This window comes from Coregonus clupeaformis, chromosome 26 (genome assembly GCF_020615455.1).
Source record: "Coregonus clupeaformis isolate EN_2021a chromosome 26, ASM2061545v1, whole genome shotgun sequence".
NCBI classification, from domain to species: Eukaryota; Metazoa; Chordata; class Actinopteri; order Salmoniformes; family Salmonidae; genus Coregonus; species Coregonus clupeaformis.
Genome location: NC_059217.1, coordinates 46,828,535 through 46,850,477, shown reverse-complemented (window position 1 = coordinate 46,850,477; position 21,943 = coordinate 46,828,535). Strand labels below are relative to the sequence as shown.

Genomic DNA, 21,943 nt, shown 5'->3' with positions numbered 1-21,943 from the left:
CACAGATCGGTTTGCAATACAATGGACGGCAAGGGAACGACCGTTACCAATAGCTGATATTTTTCCACACATTTTGGACGCTTAAGACCGTGGTATTACCAGTACTTCAGCTAGTTAGGTAGTTAACCAACTCGACAGCTGTGAACTTTTACAGAGCTTTCTGTTTGAGTTTGAGAGGCATTATTTTCCTCAGTAGTTATGTTTCCTCTAGATTCGACATGGAACATTTCCTTTGCAGGTTGCGGTTTCTTAGGGATCTATCATATCGGTGTAGCGAGCTGTCTACTGGAACAGTGTCCGTTTCTAGTGCATAATGCCCGGCACATCTACGGGGCATCGGCTGGGGCGCTCACCGCCTCTGCGCTGGTCAGCGGAGCGTGTTTAGGTAGGCAGTGCTGAACTTTCCTCCACTTATCGCATAGTAATTCGACACTGTGTGTGTGTCAGTTTCTAGTCTGGCTTTGCTGTGTCCCTTGCCCTGCCTGTGCACTGTCTGTATGATAATTGTATGCTCTTACCCATCCTGTTTTCCTTGACATTATCCTTCTGAAATGAGTACACATTATGTCTTTTTTCCAATTGCCAGCAATAGCAATGCCCGTTATAATGTCACCACGTTATAACGATAGACCAGCTCTGACATTAACACGATTCTGTCCCTTCTTGATTCCTCATCAGGCGAGGCAGGTGCCAACATCATTGATGTGGCCAAGGATGCCCGGAAGCGTTTCCTGGGGCCTATGCACCCCTCCTTCAACCTGGTGAAGATCATGCGTAACATGCTGTATAAAACCCTGCCACCCGATGCTCACCACCGCGCGACTGGGAGGCTGGGCATATCACTGACCAGGGTGACTGACGGAGAGAACGTCTTGGTGTCCCACTTTAACAGCAAGGAGGAGCTGGTGCAGGTGATGGTCTCGTACCTCAAACACTGACTTGCTGACCAAGCAGGGTTGAGGTCAATTCCATTTAAACTCCAGTCAATTCAGAAAGTAAACCAAATTAGAATTCTGATTCAAAATGTGCCTAATTGAAGGGAATCGGAATTGGAATTTCAACGTACATCCTGAATTGACTGGAATTGAAATGTAAATGGAATTGACCCCAACCCTGTGACAAAGTATCTGACGTAGATAAGGAAATGAGGGGTCCACCCTCGGGATGTAGCCTAGCTGCTCCTTAGTCCTTTATTAGTGCCCCCCAAAAAACACACAACGTTTCAATATACAAATGAGGATATCATTATATAGAACCTGTCTCAAATGAATACTGAGACACATACATCAATGATCTCATCTCATAACCATAAACCCAGACATTGACTTGCAGAAATAGGCTACTCCTGCTGACTCATTGACTAGAGCGGGTGAGTGTCTCAAATAGTGACTCGCTGCCAAAGTAGGCTATTTTATTAACTGAAACTGATAGGCATGAATACTGAGACACATAGCTATTAGTTACATACCGGTGGGCATATCCCATAAACTCAGACGTTGACCTGAACAAACACTCATTCTGACCTGTCTGATAGATAACTGTACTAAGACTCCAAAACATCAACTGCCATAACTAGTGAGAGAGTCCGAGGCACACACAGTACTGGGATCCAGACCTGTTGAGTTCATGTCAGAATGAGAGTGTGTTACTCGGTTATACACACACACACACACGCTAATTTGTGTTGTTGCGATGTTGTCTAACGATAATAATGTGTGTTGTCTGTTCTAATCCAGGCCTGTGTCTGTGTACTGTGGACTCATAATAATGTGCTGTGTTCTGATCCAGGCCTGTGTACTGTGTACTCATCATAATGTGCTGTGTTCTGATCCAGGCCTGTGTACTGTGTACTCATCATAATGTGCTGTGTTCTGATCCAGGCCTGTGTACTGTGTACTCATCATAATGTGTTGTGTTCTGATCCAGGCCTGTGTACTGTGGACTCATCATAATGTGTTGTGTTCTGATCCAGGCCTGTGTCTGTAGCGCCTATATCCCAGTGTACTGTGGACTGATCCCCCCTACGCTGCAGGGTGTGGTGAGTACAACTAGCTTCTAATCATTCAGCGTGTGTGTGATTAGCCAACATTCAAAGAGGATATACTTACCACAATTTCAAAACAAACAGATGGATCTTAATTTGATCACTCTTTTGTTGCTGAGAATTTGCAAACTTGTAGTGTATTCAAGGTTTAAAAGGCTTCTAAAGTTAGTAATTTCCACTTTAAAACGTCAGACTTGATTTGCCCAAATGAAAAATGTATCAACCCCTACAAAATTGGTCCGCACAGCCTATTGACCTTTAATCCTGTTCCCTGGCTATAGTTTCCTTGTATTGTTGTTGTTGTCGTTGTTCTTGGCTCAGGGACACTCAGTGTTCTCCTCTTCTATCCGCCCTCTCTCCCTGGGTGGATCCCTCTCTTTCACCTTCTATCCTCCGTCTCTCTCTGGGTGGATCCCTCTCTTTCACCTTCTATCCTCTGTCTCTCCCTGGGTGGATCCCTCTCTTTCACCTTCTATCCTCCGTCTCTCTCTGGGTGGATCCCTCTCTTTCACCTTCTATCCTCCGTCTCTCCCTGGGTGGATCCCTCTCTTTCACCTTCTATCCTCTCCCTGGGTGGATCCCTCTCTTTCACCTTCTATCCTCCGTCTCTCTCTGGGTGGATCCCTCTCTTTCACCTTCTATCCTCTGTCTCTCCCTGGGTGGATCCCTCTCTTTCACCTTCTATCCTCCTTCTGGGTGGATCCCTCTCTTTCACCTTCTATCCTCCTTCTGGGTGGATCCCTCTCTTTCACCTTCTATCCTCTCTCTGGGTGGATCCCTCTCTTTCACCTTCTATCCTCTCTCTGGGTGGATCCCTCTCTTTCACCTTCTATCCTGTCTCTGGGTGGATCCCTCTCTTCACCTTCTATCCTCTCTCTGGGTGGATCCCTCTCTTTCACCTTCTTTCCTCAGTCTCTCTCTGGGTGGATCCCTCTCTTTCACCTTCTATCCTCTCTCTGGGTGGATCCCTCTCTTTCACCTTCTATCCTCCCTCTGGGTGGATCCCTCTCTTTCACCTTCTATCCTCTCTCTGGGTGGATCCCTCTCTTTCACCTTCTATCCTCCGTCTCTCTCTGGGTGGATCCCTCTCTTTCACCTTCTATCCTCCGTCTCTCTCTGGGTGGATCCCTCTCTTTCACCTTCTATCCTCTCTCTGGGTGGATCCCTCTCTTTCACCTTCTATCCTCTCTCTGGGTGGATCCCTCTCTTTCACCTTCTATCCTCTCTCTGGGTGGATCCCTCTCTTTCACCTTCTATCCTCCGTCTCTCTCTGGGTGGATCCCTCTCTTTCACCTTCTATCCTCTCTCTGGGTGGATCCCTCTCTTTCACCTTCTATCCTCCCTCTGGGTGGATCCCTCTCTTTCACCTTCTATCCTCTCTCTGGGTGGATCCCTCTCTTTCACCTTCTATCCTCTCTCTGGGTGGATCCCTCTCTTTCACCTTCTATCCTCCGTCTCTCTCTGGGTGGATCCCTCTCTTTCACCTTCTATCCTCCCTCAGGGTGGATCCCTCTCTTTCACCTTCTATCCTCCGTCTCTCCCTGGGTGGATCCCTCTCTTTCACCTTCTATCCTCCGTCTCTCTCTGGGTGGATCCCTCTCTTTCACCTTCTATCCTCCGTCTCTCTCTGGGTGGATCCCTCTCTTTCACCTTCTATCCTCCGTCTCTCTCTGGGTGGATCCCTCTCTTTCACCTTCTATCCTCTCTCTGGGTGGATCCCTCTCTTTCACCTTCTATCCTCCGTCTCTCTCTGGGTGGATCCCTCTCTTTCACCTTCTCTGGAATATTTGTTTAATTTCTTTCCAGCCTTTCAGACTCTGTTGAATGACACACAACCACACGTGTCTCACGTTCAATGTGGGAAATATAGAGGCACAGTACCACATTCATGATTTTTGCTTTCTGACAATGATAAGTGAGAAAGTCACCTACATTTTACATGACATTTTAGTCATTTAGCAGACACTTTTATACTTTTATAATCAGTGCAAAACATGTTGTTATAGACAAGTAGCACATAACAGGTTTATATAACAAGTTAAGTACCCATATGTATTGGAGTTCATATTAGTTCAGAATTAGCTGTCATGAGGGGAAGATAGTATTTGTGGAGCTGGACTGGACCACCTCTCAGTTTGGTACAGGGCTTTTCTAGGACTGGACCACCTCTCAGTTTGGTACAGGGCTTTTCTAGGACTGCACCACCTCTCAGTTTGGTACAGGGCTTTTCTAGGACTGGACCACCTCTCAGTTTGGTACAGGGCTTTTCTAGGACTGGACCACCTCTCAGTTTGGTACAGGGCTTTTCTAGGACTGGACCACCTCTCAGTTTGGTACAGGGCTTTTCTAGGACTGGACCACCTCTCAGTTTGGTACAGGGCTTTTCTAGGACTGCGCCATCTCTCAGTTTGGTACAGGGCTTTTCTAGGACTGCGCCATCTCTCAGTTTGGTACAGGGCTTTTCTAGGACTGCACCATCTCTCAGTTTGGTACAGGGCTTTTCTAGGACTGCGCCATCTCTCAGTTTGGTACAGGGCTTTTCTAGGACTGCGCCATCTCTCAGTTTGGTACAGGGCTTTTCTAGGACTGCGCCATCTCTCAGTTTGGTACAGGGCTTTTCTAGGACTGCGCCATCTCTCAGTTTGGTACAGGGCTTTTCTAGGACTGCGCCATCTCTCAGTTTGGTACAGGGCTTTTCTAGGACTGCTCCATCTCTCAGTTTTGTACAGGGCTTTTCTAGGACTGGACCACCTCTCAGTTTGGTACAGGGCTTTTCTAGAACTGCGCCATCTCTCAGTTTGGTACAGGGCTTTTCTAGGATCTATTATTGAGACACGCCAGGCTACCTCTCTCAAGGTTGTCCTCTCCTGTCCTCTGAATGTCTGGACACTGGACCTGACGTCACTATAAAACTATCAACAGACATAAAACACATCCCATGCCCCCCGTCAGTTTCCACACTTTTACCCTACAGGGTATTTACTTAAAGCATGCCAAGATAATGCTTGATAACTTGCGTAAGTCTTTATATTGTGTTATTATAAAGCTTATAATATATTGTCTCTCTATGTAGCAACATTGCAACTGACTCAAAATGGTTGGTATTTAGTTATCTCTCTGTCTAACTCTCCCTCCCTCCCTCCCTCCCTCCCTCCCTCCCTCCCTCCCTCCCTCCCTCCCTCCCTCCCTCCCTCCCTCCCTCCCTCCCTCCCTCCCTCCCTCCCTCCCTCCCTCCCTCCCTCACTCCCTCCCTCCCTCCCCTCCTACCCCCAGCGTTACGTGGACGGTGGCATCAGTGATAATCTGCCACAGTATGAGCTGAAGAACACCATCACTGTGTCTCCATTCTCTGGAGAGAGTGACATCTGTCCTAGAGATAGATCCACCAACATGCATGAACTACGTTTCACCAACACCTCCATCCAGTTTACACTCACCAACCTCTACAGAGTGTCCAGAGCTCTGTTCCCGCCCGATCCACAGGTACACACCAACACCTCCATCCAGTTTACACTAAACCAACCTCTACAGAACCACCAGGCAGACAGATGGACATGGGACTCTGAATGTGTCTCGGGGAAGATATCTAATGTGTCTGTCTGTCTGTGTTTGTTTGTTTCAGGTTATGAAGGCCATGTGTAAACAGGGGTACAAAGATGCTCTTCACTTTCTAAAGATTAACGGTAAGACACCATTCTAGTAGTTCTATTATATGACTCTATATTAGATCAGGCTTGGTATAGAGTAGTTCTACGAGTGGGAATGAATTGTCAGAAAGGTACTTGAAATGACTGACAAATGTCCAACCAAAGAGATAGACTGTGTATGGTTTGGCTGTCTTGGTCATGTGTGTGTGTTTGACTGTGTGTTTCAGGACTGTTGAATCACACAGGACCCCACAGACCTCTGATAGCCGACGTTGAGGATGAGGAAGATGATGTCATGGAGGATGATGACGATGCAGAACACGGGGAGCATCATGTGGAGAATGAGTTCCGACCCGGCGAGAAAGGGTCAGCGGTAGCCCCCTCCGAGTCCAAATCCAACGTCGAGGATCACATCTTTGAGCACCTGCCACCCAGACTACACAAAGGTAGGATAGACAGCACCAAAATAATACATTGTATTTAAGCGCCTTTGAAAACAAACAAGGACAGTGTAAAACCAAGACAAACACAGCTAAATATGAGTGATTTATTGTTGTCATGGATATAGAACATGATCAGGGGAGATGGCAACTTTTCAGCAAAAGGCCTTTCTCAAGCCCAGTCTCCAGAGCATGTCTCAGAAAAGCCAGAGACGACTGACAAATATCCAATCAACCAGAGACTGGTCTAGAGAAAAACCAGAACAACTAGATTGCCTGCACTTGTTTCTACTTTAGTTGTAGCTTTAGGCCAGGGGATCCACTGTGTAGCGCTGGCCTCGCTTACAGGATGTTACAATGTGAGAGAGTAAGTCAGCCAGCCAGCCAGCCAGCCAGCCAGTCAGCCAGTCAGCCAGCCAGTCAGTCAGTCAGCCAGCCAGTCAGTCAGTCAGTCAGTCAGTCAGTCAGTCAGCCAGCCAGCCAGTCAGCCAGCCAGTCAGTCAGTCAGTCAGCCAGCCAGCCAGCCAGCCAGCCAGCCAGCCAGCCAGCCAGCCAGTCAGCCAGCCAGCCAGCCAGCCAGCCAGCCAGCCAGCCAGTCAGCCAGCCAGTCAGCCAGCCAGCCAGCCAGCCAGCCAGCCAGTCAGCCAGTCAGTCAGCCAGTCAGCCAGCCAGTCAGCCAGCCAGTCAGCCAGCCAGCCAGCCAGTCAGCCAGCCAGTCAGTCAGTCAGTCAGTCAGTCAGCCAGTCAGTCAGCCAGCCAGCCAGTCAGCCAGCCAGTCAGCCAGCCAGCCAGCCAGTCAGCCAGCCAGCCAGCCAGCCAGCCAGCCAGCCAGCCAGCCAGTCAGTCAACCAGTCAGCCAGTCAGTCAGTCAACCAGTCAGCCAGTCAGTCAGTCAGCCAGCCAGTCATCCAGTCAGTCAGCCAGCCAGTCATCCAGTCAGTCAGCCAGCCAGTCAGCCAGCCAGTCAGCCAGCCAGTCAGCCAGCCAGTCATCCAGTCAGTCAGCCAGCCAGTCATCCAGTCAGCCAGTCAGTCAGTCAGTCAGTCAGCCAGCCAGTCAGTCAGTAATGTTTTCAGTGAGTGAGTTGTTCTCTCTCTGTCTCCCTCTGTAGGTGGTAATGTTTTCAGTGAGTGAGTTGTTCTCTCTCTGTCTCCCTCTGTAGGTGGTAATGTTTTCAGTGAGTGAGTTGTTCTCTCTCTGTCTCCCTCTGTAGGTGGTAATGTTTTCAGTGAGTGAGTTGTTCTCTCTCTGTTCCCTCTGTAGGTGGTAATGTTTTCAGTGAGTGAGTTGTTCTCTCTCTGTCTCCCTCTGTAGGTGGTAATGTTTTCAGTGAGTGAGTTGTTCTCTCTCTGTCTCCCTCTGTAGGTGGTAATGTTTTCAGTGAGTGAGTTGTTCTCTCTCTGTCTCCCTCTGTAGGTGGTAATGTTTTCAGTGAGTGAGTTGTTCTCTCTCTGTCTCCCTCTGTAGGTGGTAATGTTTTCAGTGAGTGAGTTGTTCTTCTCTGTCTCCCTCTGTAGGTGGTAATGTTTTCAGTGAGTGAGTTGTTCTCTCTCTGTCTCCCTCTGTAGGTGGTAATGTTTTCAGTGAGTGAGTTGTTCTCTCTCTGTCTCTGTAGATCTGGTGGTGTATTGTAGAGTACTGTGTATTCAGGGAAAGTTTGGAGTGTTCTAATTGTTCTCTCTTCTCTGGTTCTAGAGTGTTCTACGTGTTCTCTCTTCTCTCTGTCTCTCTCTGTAGCTCTGGTTCTAGAGTGTTCTAAGTGTTCTCTCTTCTCTCTGTCTCTCTCTGTAGCTCTGGTTCTAGAGTGTTCTAAGTGTTCTCTCTTCTCTCTGTCTCTCTGGTTCTTCTCTCTGTAGCTCTGGTTCTAGAGTGTTCTACGTGTTCTCTCTTCTCTCTGTCTCTCTCTGTAGCTCTGGTTCTAGAGTGTTCTAAGTGTTCTCTCTTCTCTCTGTCTCTCTCTGTAGCTCTGGTTCTAGAGTGTTCTACGTGTTCTCTCTTCTCTCTGTCTCTCTCTGTAGCTCTGGTTCTAGAGTGTTCTAAGTGTTCTCTCTTCTCTCTGTCTCTCTCTGTAGCTCTGGTTCTAGAGTGTTCTAAGTGTTCTCTCTTCTCTCTGTCTCTCTCTGTAGCTCTGGTTCTAGAGTGTTCTAAGTGTTCTCTCTTCTCTCTGTCTCTCTCTGTAGCTCTGGTTCTAGAGTGTTCTAAGTGTTCTCTCTTCTCTCTGTCTCTCTCTGTAGCTCTGGTGGAAGCCTGCAAGGAGAGATACAGTCTGGGCCAGTCGCTAAGCAACCTGCTGCCAGTCAGGATGGCGACAGCTATGATGCTTCCCTATACCCTCCCCCTGGAGTCTGCTCTGTCCATGACTGTTAGGTAAGACTAGACCCTACACCCTATACCCTCCCCCTGGAGTCTGCTCTGTCCATGACTGTTAGGTAAGACTAGACCCTACACCCTACACCCTCCCTCTGGAGTCTGCTCTGTCCATGACTGTTAGGTAAGACTAGACCCTACACCCTCCCCCTGGAGTCTGCTCTGTCTATGACTGTTAGGTAAGACTAGACCCTACACCCTATACCCTCCCCCTGGAGTCTGTCTATGACTGTTAGGTAAGACTAGACCCTACACCCTATACCCTCCCTCTGGAGTCTGTCTATGGCTGTTAGGTAAGACTAGACCCTACACCCTATACCCTCCCCCTGGAGTCTGTCTATGACTGTTAGGTAAGACTAGACCCTACACCCTCCCTCTGGAGTCTGTCTATGACTGTTAGGTAAGACTAGACCCTACACCCTCCCTCTGGAGTCTGTCTATGGCTGTTAGGTAAGACTAGACCCTACACCCTATACCCTCCCCCTGGAGTCTGTCTATGACTGTTAGGTAAGACTAGACCCTACACCCTATACCCTCCCTCTGGAGTCTGTCTATGGCTGTTAGGTAAGACTAGACCCTACACCCTCCCTCTGGAGTCTGTCTATGACTGTTAGGTAAGACTAGACCCTACACCCTCCCTCTGGAGTCTGTCTATGACTGTTAGGTAAGACTAGACCCTACACCCTATACCCTCCCTCTGGAGTCTGTCTATGACTGTTAGGTAAGACTAGACCCTACACCCTCCCTCTGGAGTCTGTCTATGACTGTTAGGTAAGACTAGACCCTACATCCTACACCCTCCCCCTGGAGTCTGTCTATGACTGTTAGGTAAGACTAGACCCTACACCCTCCCTCTGGAGTCTGTCTATGACTGTTAGGTAAGACTAGACCCTACACCCTATACCCTCCCTCTGGAGTCTGTCTATGGCTGTTAGGTAAGACTAGACCCTACACCCTATACCCTCCCTCTGGAGTCTGTCTATGACTGTTAGGTAAGACTAGACCCTACACCCTATACCCTCCCTCTGGAGTCTGTCTATGACTGTTAGGTAAGACTAGACCCTACACCCTATACCCTCCCTCTGGAGTCTGTCTATGACTGTTAGGTAAGACTAGACCCTACACCCTCCCTCTGGAGTCTGTCTATGACTGTTAGGTAAGACTAGACCCTACACCCTACACCCTCCCCCTGGAGTCTGTCTATGACTGTTAGGTAAGACTAGACCCTACACCCTCCCTCTGGAGTCTGTCTATGACTGTTAGGTAAGACTAGACCCTACACCCTACACCCTCCCCCTGGAGTCTGTCTATGACTGTTAGGTAAGACTAGACCCTACACCCTCCCTCTGGAGTCTGTCTATGACTGTTAGGTAAGACTAGACCCTACACCCTACACCCTCCCCCTGGAGTCTGTCTATGACTGTTAGGTAAGACTACACCCTACACCCTCCCTCTGGAGTCTGTCTATGACTGTTAGGTAAGACTAGACCCTACACCCTCCCTCTGGAGTCTGTCTATGACTGTTAGGTAAGACTACACCCTACACCCTCCCTCTGGAGTCTGTCTATGACTGTTAGGAAGACTAGACCCTACACCCTCCCTCTGGAGTCTGTCTATGACTGTTAGGTAAGACTACACCCTATACCCTCCCTCTGGAGTCTGTCTATGACTGTTAGGTAAGACTAGACCCTACACCCTCCCTCTGGAGTCTGTCTATGACTGTTAGGTAAGACTACACCCTACACCCTCCCTCTGGAGTCTGTCTATGACTGTTAGGTAAGACTAGACCCTACACCCTCCCCCTGGAGTCTGTCTATGACTGTTAGGTAAGACTACACCCTACACCCTCCCTCTGGAGTCTGTCTATGACTGTTAGGTAAGACTAGACCCTACACCCTCCCTCTGGAGTCTGTCTATGACTGTTAGGTAAGACTAGACCCTACACCCTCCCTCTGGAGTCTGTCTATGACTGTTAGGTAAGACTACACCCTATACCCTCCCTCTGGAGTCTGTCTATGACTGTTAGGTAAGACTAGACCCTACACCCTCCCCTCTGGAGTCTGTCTATGACTGTTAGGTAAGACTACACCCTATACCCTCCCTCTGGAGTCTGTCTATGACTGTTAGGTAAGACTAGACCCTACACCCTCCCCCTGGAGTCTGTCTATGACTGTTAGGTAAGACTACACCCTATACCCTCCCTCTGGAGTCTGTCTATGACTGTTAGGTAAGACTAGACCCTACACCCTCCCTCTGGAGTCTGTCTATGACTGTTAGGTAAGACTACACCCTATACCCTCCCTCTGGAGTCTGTCTATGACTGTTAGGTAAGACTAGACCCTACACCCTCCCCCTGGAGTCTGTCTATGACTGTTAGGTAAGACTACACCCTACACCCTCCCTCTGGAGTCTGTCTATGACTGTTAGGTAAGACTAGACCCTACACCCTCCCTCTGGAGTCTGTCTATGACTGTTAGGTAAGTGTACTAAAGTCACTCAGATCAAACTGTGTTGCTGGCGTTTCGCACGCAGGACCACAAACACTTAGAGGACTGAAATAATGTCAGGGACATAGCCACAGGGAACTGCTAACTCCTGCTCTGGGTTGGCTACGCTCCTGTTATATTTCTGTACCTTGTATCACTTTCTTTATCTCAGTTTAGAAACGACCGGACTTTCACCTTTACCGTCAATGCAGAAAGATACAGAGGGTGTGGTCTGGTTGTCTGTCATAGTGAATGTCTGGGTCCGGTTCACTAAATGATAAAAAACAAGGAGAGCCTACCTGAACTTAGTACATAACAAACACTCATGTTGTTTTCCATTGCATGCTGTGTTGGTCGTGCTGTGTTGGTCGTGCTGTGTTGGTCGTGCTGTGTTGGTCGTGCTGTGTTGGTCGTGCTGTGTTGGTCGTGCTGTGTTGTTGACTGTCATGACTAATGCCAGTTTGACTGTATGATCATATATTATATATCTATATGTATATATATATATATATATACAGTGAGGGAAAAAAAGATTTGATCCCCTGCTGATTTTGTACGTTTGCCCACTGACAAAGAAATGATCAGTCTATAATTTTAATGGTAGGTTTATTTGAACAGTGAGAGACAGAATAACAACAAAGAAATCCTGAAAAATGCATGTCAAAAATGTTATAAATTGATTTGCATTTTAATGAGGGAAATAAGTATTTGACCCCTCTGCAAAATATGACTTAGTACTTGGTGGCAAAACCCTTGTTGGCAATCACAGAGGTCAGACGTTTCTTGTAGTTGGCCACCAGGTTTGCACACATCTCAGGAGGGATTTTGTCCCACTCCTCTTTGCAGATCTTCTCCAAGTCATTAAGGTTTCGAGGCTGGCGTTTGGCAACTCGAACCTTTAGCTCCCTCCACAGATTTTCTATGGGATTAAGGTCTGGAGACTGGCTAGGCCACTCCAGGAACTTAATATGCTTCTTCTTGAGCCACTCCTTTGTTGCCTTGGCTGTGTGTTTTGGGTCATTGTCATGCTGGAATACCCATCTATGACCCATTTTCAATGCCCTGGCTGAGGGAAGGAGGTTCTCACCCAAGATTTGACGGTACATGGCCCCGTCCATCGTCCCTTTGATGCGGTGAAGTTGTCATGTCACCTTAGCAGAAAAACACCCCCAAAGCATAATGTTTCCACCTCCATGTTTGACGGTGAGGATGGTGTTCTTGGGGTCATAGGCAGCATTCCTCCTCCTCCAAACACGGCGAGTTGAGTTGATGGCAAAGAGCTCGATTTTGGTCTCATCTGACCACAACACTTTCACCCAGTTCTCCTCTGAATCATTCAGATGTTCATTGGCAAACTTCAGACAGGCCTGTATATGTGCTTTCTTGAGCAGGGGGACCTTGCGGGCGCTGCAGGATTTCATTCCTTCACGGCGTAGTGTGTTACCAATTGTTTTCTTGGTGACTATGGTCCTAGCTGCCTTGAGATCATTGACAATATCCTCCCGTGTAGTTCTGGGCTGATTCCTCACCGTTCTCATGATCATTGCAACTCCACGAGGTGAGATCTTGCATGGAGCCCCAGGCCGAGGGAGATTGACAGTTATTTTGTGTTTCTTCCATTTGCGAATAATCGCACCAACTGTTGTCACCTTCTCACCAAGCTGCTTGGCGATGGTCTTGTAGCCCATTCCAGCCTTGTGTAGGTCTACAATCTTGTCCCTGACATCCTTGGAAAGCTCTTTGGTCTTGGCCATGGTGGAGAGTTTGGATTCTGATTGATTGATTGCTTCTGTGGACAGGTGTCTTTTATACAGGTAACAAGCTGAGATTAGGAACACTCCCTTTAAGAGTGTGCTCCTAATCTCAGCTCGTTACCTGTATAAAAGACACCTGGGAGACAGAAATCTTCTGATTGAGAGGGGGTCAAATACTTATTTCCCTCATTAAAATGCAAATCAATTTATAACATTTTTGACATGCGTTTTTCTGGATTTTGTTGTTGTTATTCTGTCTCTCACTGTTCAAATAAACATACCATTAAAATTATAGACTGATCATTTCTTTGTCAGTGGGCAAACGTACAAAATCAGCAGGGGATCAAATACTTGTTTCCCTCACTGTATATATATATATATATATATATATATATATATATATATATCATGGTACTTTTATATAAAGCAGTCACATAACAATAATACATTACCAAACAAAAGTTATTTAATCTCACCCCCCAGCCAGTCTCAGCCCATCCCACTAATCACCATAGACCACCCTCGTTTGGTTTCCATGTGCCATATATTTTTCAATTGTGCTGTGGTGTTTTACATACATTTTTAACCTTTCTAATCGTATAGTATCCACAGATTGTTTGCTAAAGATGAAAACCTTCCTACAAGTATTATTATATCATTTATTGACTGACTATGGCTTTCCAAATCGCCCAACACTGCTATTTGTAAGGTTAATTTTAAGTGAATGTTGTGATTTTTTAACCATTCCTGGACCTGTGACCAGAAGCAAGCTACATAGGGGGCAATACCAGAATAAATGATCTAGTGATTCTGTCTCTTCACAGCAAAATCTACAGAGCTGAGATTGTTGTATGCCCCATATATATATAGCATTCTGTTGGTGGCAAGAATTGTATATAATAATTTAAATAGAAAAACTCGAAGTGTTGAATCAAGTGTTGTTTTTTGTACCAGTCCATAAACCATGTGCCGTGGAATCGGTACGTCGAAAATCTTTTCCCATTTATTTTGCAACCTGTATGGGGCAGCTGTCCGATTTTCCATCCTCAAATGAAACTGGTATTTTTTATATTTATGCTAATTCCTTTCAGCCAATTTGTATCTTTAATATATGGCAGACAAACAAGTTCCCTACCTTCTCCCTTTTCCAATTGCCTCCTCCATTTTTTGTGGTAATGCTGCAATCAGTTGGTTGTAAGTTTGGATTGAGCAGACATTCCCATATATTTTCAATAGCTGCATATGTGACATAACTCCACCGTTTCTATTCATAATATCATGAATAAATATAATACCAATTTTAAACATTTTTTCCATAAAGAATGTTTTTTTATTAATCAGTACAGTGCCTTGCAAAAGTATTCATCCCCCTTGGCATTTTTCCTATTTTGTTGCATTACAACCTGTAATTTCAATTGATTTTTATTTGGATTTCATGTAATGGACATACACAAAATAGTCCAAATTGGTGAAGTGAAATGAAAAAAATAACTTGTTTCAAAAAATTCAAAATTCAAAAATAACGGAAAAGTGGTGCGTGCATATGTATTCACCCACTTTGCTATGAAGCCCCTAAATAAGTTCTGGTGCAACCAATTACCTTCAGAAGTCACATAATTAGTTAAATAAAGTCAGCCTGTGTGCAATCTATGTGTCACATGATCTGTCACATGATCACAGTATATATACACCTGTTCTGAAAGGCCCCAGAGTCTGCAACACCACTAAGCAAGGGGCACCACCAAGCAAGCGGCACCATGAAGACCAAGGAGCTCTCCAAACAGGTCAGGGACAAAGTTGTGGAGAAGTACAGATCAGGATTGGGTTATAAAAAAACTATCAGAAACTTTGAACATCCCACGGAGCACCATTAAATCCATGGAAAGATGGAAAGAATATGGCACAACAACAAACCTGCCAAGAGAGGGCCGTGCCAAAAGGCATGTGGAAGATTCCCCAAACATATGGAAGAAGGTACTCTGGTCAGATGAGACTCAAATTGAGCTTTTTGGCCATCAAGGAAAACGCTATGTCTGGCGCAAACCCAACACCTCTCATCACCCCGAGAACACCATACCCACAGTGAAGCATGGTGGTGGCAGCATCGTGCTGTGGGGATGTTTTTCATCGGCAGGGACTGGGAAACTGGTCAGAATTGAAGGAATGATGGATGGAGCTAAATACGGGGAAATTCTTGAGGGAAACCTGTTTCAGTCTTCCAGAGATTTGAGACTTGGACGGAGCAGTTTTGCCTTGAAGAATGCGCAAAAATCTCAGTGGCTAGATGTGCCAAGCTTGTAGAGACATACCCCAAGAGACATGCAGCTGTAATTGGTGGCTCTACAAAGTATTGACTTTGGGGGGGGTGAATAGTTATGCACGCTCAAGTTTTCTGTTTTTTTGTCTTATTTCTTGTTTGTTTCACAATAAAACATATTTTGCATCTTCAAAGTGGTAGGCATGTTGTGTAAATCAAATGATACAAACCGCCAAAAAATCAATTTTAATTCCAGGTTGTAAGGCAACAAAATAGGAAAAATGCCAGGGGGGGGTGAATACTTTCGCAAGCCACTGTATATTTGAGTTTAACCATAACATTTGTTGTAATATTTGTTCTATCTTTTCTGGAGGATAAAATTGAAATTGTAACCAGCTTTGTATGGCTTGTTTAAGAAAGGGCGATACTTTAAACAACATTTCACTTTCAATTAGTTGGAAATTAGAAGTTGTAATCTGTATAAAGGCAAAAAGGCCATTTTTGAACAAAGGATGAGTCTTTCTTAATAATCTACTGGAGAACCATTTTGGGTTTAAGTATAACTATGTATGAGTGAAGCTTTTATTGAGAGGTTTAAAGCTTTAATATTTAATAATTTTAGTCACCCAAACTCATATTCATTATATAAATAGGCACGTTTAGTTTTGTTGGGCTAAGCATTCCAAATAAAAGGAAATATTATTTTCTCATATGATTTAATAAACAAGTCGTCTGGAGTAGGCAGTGCCATTAGTAAGTAAGTAAACTGCGATAGGCCAAAGAGTTAATCAATGTGATTTTTTCATAAATAGACAAGTATTTACCTCTCCATGGTTGCAGAATCTTATCTTTTTTTGCAAACTTTCTATTGAAATTGATTGTGTTAAGTTAATTTATATTTTTTTGAGATGTGAATACCAAGTATGTCTACTTCACCATCCGTCCATTTTATTGGTAAACTACAAGGTAGTGTAAACACTGTGTCTTTTAACAATCCCAATACGTTAATATGGTACACTTGTCATAATTAGGTTTTAGTCCGGAGAGGCTAGAAAAGTGATCCAGATCTTCAGTGAGACCGTTCAGGGATCCAGATTGCGGACTTAAGAAAAAACTTGAGTCATCGGCGTACATTGACACTTTTGTTTTCATCCCCTGGATTTCTAACCCCTTGATGTTCTTGTTGGATCTAATTTTAATAGCTAGCATTTCAATGGCCATAATAAATAGATAGGGAGACAACGGACAGCCTTGTTTTACTCCTCTTAAAAGCTCAATACTTTCTGAGAAGTAACCATTTTACACCTGGGGTTGCTGGACATAAATTTAACCCATTGTATAAGAGATTCACCGAATTAAAGTAATCCAGGCATTTATATATATATTCTAGTCGTACTTTATCAAACGCCTTTTCAAAGTCTGCTATGAAGACCAAGCCTGGTATCTTTGATGTTTCATAATGTTAAATTGTTTCAAGTAATTGTCGTATATTATCTCCAATGTATCGTCCATGTAAAAAAAAACCTGTCTGATTAGGATGAACAATACCTGGTAAAACCTTTTTAATTCTGAGTGCTATATATTTCGCCAGGATTTTCGCATCACAACATTGAAGTGTAAGAGGCCTCCAGTTTTTTTTTTTTATGGGACTGGATCTTTATACTTACCACCTGGGTCCTGTTTTAGTAGTAATGAAATCAGACCTTCTTGTTGAGTACCTGAAAGTCTACCATTTTTATAGGAGTAATTAAAACACGCTAATAATGGATCTTTGAGTACACCAAAAAAAGGTCTGATATACCTCTACTGGTATACCATCTAGCCCTGGGGTTTTTACAGACTGAAAATATTGAATTGCCTCAAAAAGTTCCTCTTCTGTAAGTTGGCCTTCACACAGGTCTTTCTGTACATTGGTTAATTTTACATTATTTTTATTATTATTATTATTATTATTATTAGGAAATAAATCCTTACAGTTAACATCATTGAGTGGAAATGGAGGAGACTGAAAACATATGCTTAAAATATTTAGCTTCCTCTTTCAAAATATCATTTGGGTGAATCGTGGATGACTCCATCATTTGTAACGAGTTTGTGTAAGTTATGTTTGGTAACATTTCTATGTTGAAGATTCAAGAAAAATGTTGTGCATTTTTCACCATTTTCCATCCAATTCACTTTATTTTTGTAATATATATTATATATTACTAATGCCCTGTCTCTTCTCTCAGACTGTTAGAGTGGCTGCCTGATGTTCAGGAGGATGTGGGATGGATCAGAGAGCAGGTCGTTAAGATGCTGCAGTGTGCTGTGATCCGGGCCACCAAGACTGTCTCCAACCACGTCTCTGCAAAGTAAGTTATTATACAGACAGACAGACAGACAGACAGACAGACAGACAGAAACAGACAGACAGACAGACAGACAGACAGACAGAAACAGACAGACAGGCATGAGGCATTCTCATCAATTTTTTATCGATTTTGCACACAAACAACAGAGAAAACTCTTAATTCAGCATCGTCTGAGATGAATGTCTCTCTCTCTCTCTCTCTACCGGTGGTTCTCCCACATTCTCACCTGAAGTCCTTACGTCTCATGATCTAATGAGTCTCTCTCTTTAGATGTTACTACCAGTTGGAACTACGTCACTGCAAGTCCCTGCCTGCCCAGCTCATCCCTGCCGGCCTGCTCCCTGGCTGGGTTAGTGGAGGCAGCTCCTCTGTGCTGGATATTATCAGCCGTCTGGACCAATACCAGAGGCAGCTGCTGCCGGGCTCCTTCTGTGTCAACCTGGACCTCCGGGGCTCCTTCTACACCGAGGGGACCACAGGAGGGACCCCAGGCCCAGGAGGGTCCACCGGAGCTGGGGAAGAAGGACCAGGACCAGCCCTGGCCCCTATGGCCTCCACCATAGACCCAGAGGAGGTAGAGGGGATGGGGCTGATGATGAGGAGGCTCAATGAAAACCACAACTCTACTCCAGCCTCACTCTAATATTATAATGTATCCTGTATGAAAAGGACTAGGGTGGACTGTAAAATAGGGCGTGTCCAGAAGGTAAATTAGGGCGTGTCCAGAGGGTAAATTAGGGCGTGTCCAGAAGGTAAATTAGGGCGTGTCCAGAGGGTAAATTAGGGAGTGTCCAGAGGGTAAATTAGGGAGTGTCCAGAGGGTAAATTAGGGCGTGTCCAGAGGGTAAATTAGGGCGTGTCCAGAGGGTAAATTAGGGAGTGTCCAGAGGGTAAATTAGGGAGTGTCCAGAGGGTAAATTAGGGCGTGTCCAGAGGGTAAATTAGGGAGTGTCCAGAGGGTAAATTAGGGCGTGTCCAGAGGGTAAATTAGGGAGTGTCCAGAGGGTAAATTAGGGAGTGTCCAGAGGGTAAATTAGGGCGTGTCCAGAGGGTAAATTAGGGAGTGTCCAGAGGGTAAATTAGGGAGTGTCCAGAGGGTAAATTAGGGAGTGTCCAGAGGGTAAATTAGGGAGTGTCCAGAGGGTAAATTAGGGAGTGTCCAGAGGGTAAATTAGGGAGTGTCCAGAGGGTAAATTAGGGAGTGTCCAGAGGGTAAATTAGGGCGTGTACAGAGGGTAATTGGGGAGATGGTGAAATGGCATGATCCTTCAGAACAATGCCACTGAGCAGACGCTTTTATCCAACCCCACGTTCAGTACACTGAGTCAAACCCACATTCAGTACACTGAGCCAAACCCACGTTCAGTACACTGAGTCAAACCCACATTCAGTACACTGAGCCAAACCCACGTTCAGTACACTGAGTCAAACCCACATTCAGTACACTGAGCCAAACCCACGTTCAGTACACTGAGTCAAACCCATGTTCAGTACACTGAGTCAACCCCACGTTCAGTACACTGAGCCAAACCCACGTTCAGTACACTGAGCCAAACCCCACGTTCAGTACACTGAGCCAAACCCACGTTCAGTACACTGAGTCATGCCCACGTTCAGTACACTGAGTCAACCCCACGTTCAGTACACTGAGTCAACCCCACGTTCAGTACACTGAGTCAACCCCACGTTCAGTACACTGAGTCAAACCCACTTTTCTATTAGGATCACAGACTGTTGATACCTAGCCTAGGCACCTACAGGGCCAGGGACCTTCAAGAACCTTGCACCGATCTGCATAATCTCGTCTGCTCAGACAGCACCTTAGAATGACGTCTACTTGTTTTTGTTGAGTTGTTACCCCTCCTCTGGCTCTGATAACAAGCCCCGTCAGCTCATCATTACACAGTGCCCAACAAACAGTATTTTATATTGTTTTATGTTTTATGTAATATAACGTTAAGCTATAATCAATACACTGTGACAGGGCCATAAAGGGTAGTGCTCATCAGTGAGGAAATTGGATCTCCCATTTTGTTTCATTTTATCACCACTTATTTACAGCCAACTGTATAATATTTGTGTTCTGGTGGACTGTTTTTAGAGTGTTTGTGTTCTGGTGGACTATTCATTCTGACAATGAGGGACTTAATGCACGTGCCAACCAATGTACTATTCATTCTGACAATGAGGGACTTAATGCACGTGCCAACCAATGTACTATTCATTCTGACAATGAGGGACTTAATGCACGTGCCAACCAATGTACTATTCATTCTGACAATGAGGGACTTAATGCACGTGCCAACCAATGTACTATTCATTCTGACAATGAGGGACTTAAAGCACGTGCCAACCAATGTACTATTCATTCTGACAATGAGGGACTTAATGCCGTGCCAACCAATGTACTATTCATTCTGACAATGAGGGACTTAATGCACGTGCCAACCAATGTACTATTCATTCTGACAATGAGGGACTTAATGCACGTGCCAACCAATGTACTATTCATTCTGACAATGAGGGACTTAATGCACGTGCCAACCAATGTACTATTCATTCTGAACCAATTGTTACTGTTTCTGTCTTTTTCTTTTTATAGGTCAACTTGTTTTGTTTTGCCAATATTTATATGAGTAAAATTACAATACAGTGGGGGAAAAAAGTATTTAGTCAGCCACCAATTGTGCAAGTTCTCCCACTTGAAAAGATGAGAGAGGCCTGTAATTTTCATCATAGGTACACGTCAACTATGACAGACAAAATGAGAAAAAAAATTCTCCAGAAAATCACATTGTAGGATTTTTAATGAATTTATTTGCAAATTATGGTGGAAAATAAGTATTTGGTCACCTACAAACAAGCAAGATTTCTGGCTCTCACAGACCTGTAACTTCTTCTTTAAGAGGCTCCTCTGTCCTCCACTCGTTACCTGTATTAATGGCACCTGTTTGAACTTGTTAAGTATTGAGAAACTTTTGTTATTGACCAAATACTTATTTTCCACCATAATTTGCAAATAAATTCATAAAAAATCCTACAATGTGATTTTCTGGATTTTTCTTTCTCATTTTGTCTGTCATAGTTGACGTGTACCTATGATGAAAATTACAGGCCTCTCTCATCTTTTTAAGTGGGAGAACTTGCACAATTGGTGGCTGACTAAATACTTTTTTTCCCCCACTGTACCTTGTTATTACAGTATTGCAGTGTAGATTACATTACATGGACACTTGATTCTGTCTTAATAACAATCAGCATGGCTCTGAAAAGGGAATGATATACAATGAGATCCAACGGGAATACATTTCACACGTCACCAGTTATTACTGCACCTGAGGACATTTCACACGTCACCAGTTCGTACTGCACCTGAATAAAATATAATCAAGACTACATGAGTGAACACATTGGAGAAATACTGAAAATAGAGAACACATTGGAGAAATACTGAAAATAGAAACATGTCTGTTATTAGCCAAGTATGAATATGTTCATTCATTTTCTTAGCACACACACATTGGTCAATACTGCAGACTGCGGTGTACTGTATCTCGAACAGCTGTAGTCATATTAATCTCCAACACTGCTTGTTACTGTTGTTCACCATCTGACTGTAGGAAATCACAGAATGTGCCAGATGTGATTGATATGTCTGTGTGGATTTGTGTCTGGATTCTGTCAATACTCTATTGTTGGCAGCACCTTCTCACCAAGGTGCATTCTGGATATGTGTTAATGTACTTAATACTTAATCATAAAGGTGATTCTGATGCATGGTTCACTCGCATATGCTTTAACTGCAGATGAAATAAAGTAAGTTATGAGCTGGGTTTAAATTAACTATAAATGTTTACAATGTTGACTAATCTTGGAATTTCTAAGTGCCTTAAATAAGTGCCTTATATTTCAATAACATTTTAATTCAGCTGCAGAGGCGTCCTGCCCATAGGGGGAACCAGGGCATGTGCCCCCTCAGATTTTAATTCAGCTGCAGAGGCGTCCTGCCCATAGGGGGAACCAGGGCATGTGCCCCCTCAGATTTTAATTCAGCTGCAGAGGCGTCATGCCCATAGGGGGAACCAGGGCATGTGCCCCCTTCAGATTTGTCCTGTTTTTTTTTATTTTTCAGGTGTTCAATTAATTACTAAACTTCAATTTTTTAAGCCCACATTTTATCATCATTATTTGTCTGTCTGGTGTTTTGTGGAGGGGGACACTGACTGGAGAAGGCAAAGAGCACCCCCCTATTCTCACTAGTAAGTGGTTCCTTCCAAGGTGCACGGAGCACAGATATGCTAGGCAGATCGCTAGGTACTGTACTCTGGTGCACGTGTCAAACTCATTCCACGGAGGGCCGAGTGTCTGCAGGTTCTTTTGCTGCTCCCTTGTACTTGATTGATGAATTAAGGTCACTGATTAGTAAAGAACTCCCCTCACCTGGTTGTCTAGGGCTTCATTGAAAGGAGAAACAAAAAACTGGCAGACACACGGCCCTCCATGGAATGACACCCCTGGACTAGAGTTCAGTATTGTCAGTGGAGGAGCAGAGATAGTGTAGAGTGCCTTGATGGGCAGGACTCGCAGGAGGCAT

General features: G+C 44.8%; 1 protein-coding gene across 1 annotated transcript in view; it reads left to right on the top strand.

Annotated features, from left to right (window-relative positions):
• Positions 1–19,738, top strand: part of LOC121540758 (patatin-like phospholipase domain-containing protein 2) — a 19,994-nt gene extending 256 nt beyond the window's left edge. Inside the window, exons 1-9 of the mRNA XM_045207891.1 lie at positions 1–385; positions 679–911; positions 1,973–2,038; positions 5,318–5,527; positions 5,667–5,727; positions 5,919–6,137; positions 8,366–8,498; positions 17,227–17,349; positions 17,620–19,738. The exon at positions 1–385 is cut by the window's left edge and continues 256 nt beyond it. Coding sequence (XP_045063826.1) covers positions 199–385; positions 679–911; positions 1,973–2,038; positions 5,318–5,527; positions 5,667–5,727; positions 5,919–6,137; positions 8,366–8,498; positions 17,227–17,349; positions 17,620–17,992 — 1,605 coding nt within the window. The 5' untranslated portion in view covers positions 1–198 and the 3' untranslated portion in view covers positions 17,993–19,738. The remainder of the gene's footprint in view (positions 386–678; positions 912–1,972; positions 2,039–5,317; positions 5,528–5,666; positions 5,728–5,918; positions 6,138–8,365; positions 8,499–17,226; positions 17,350–17,619) is intronic.
• The last annotated feature ends 2,205 nt before the right edge of the window (positions 19,739–21,943 follow it).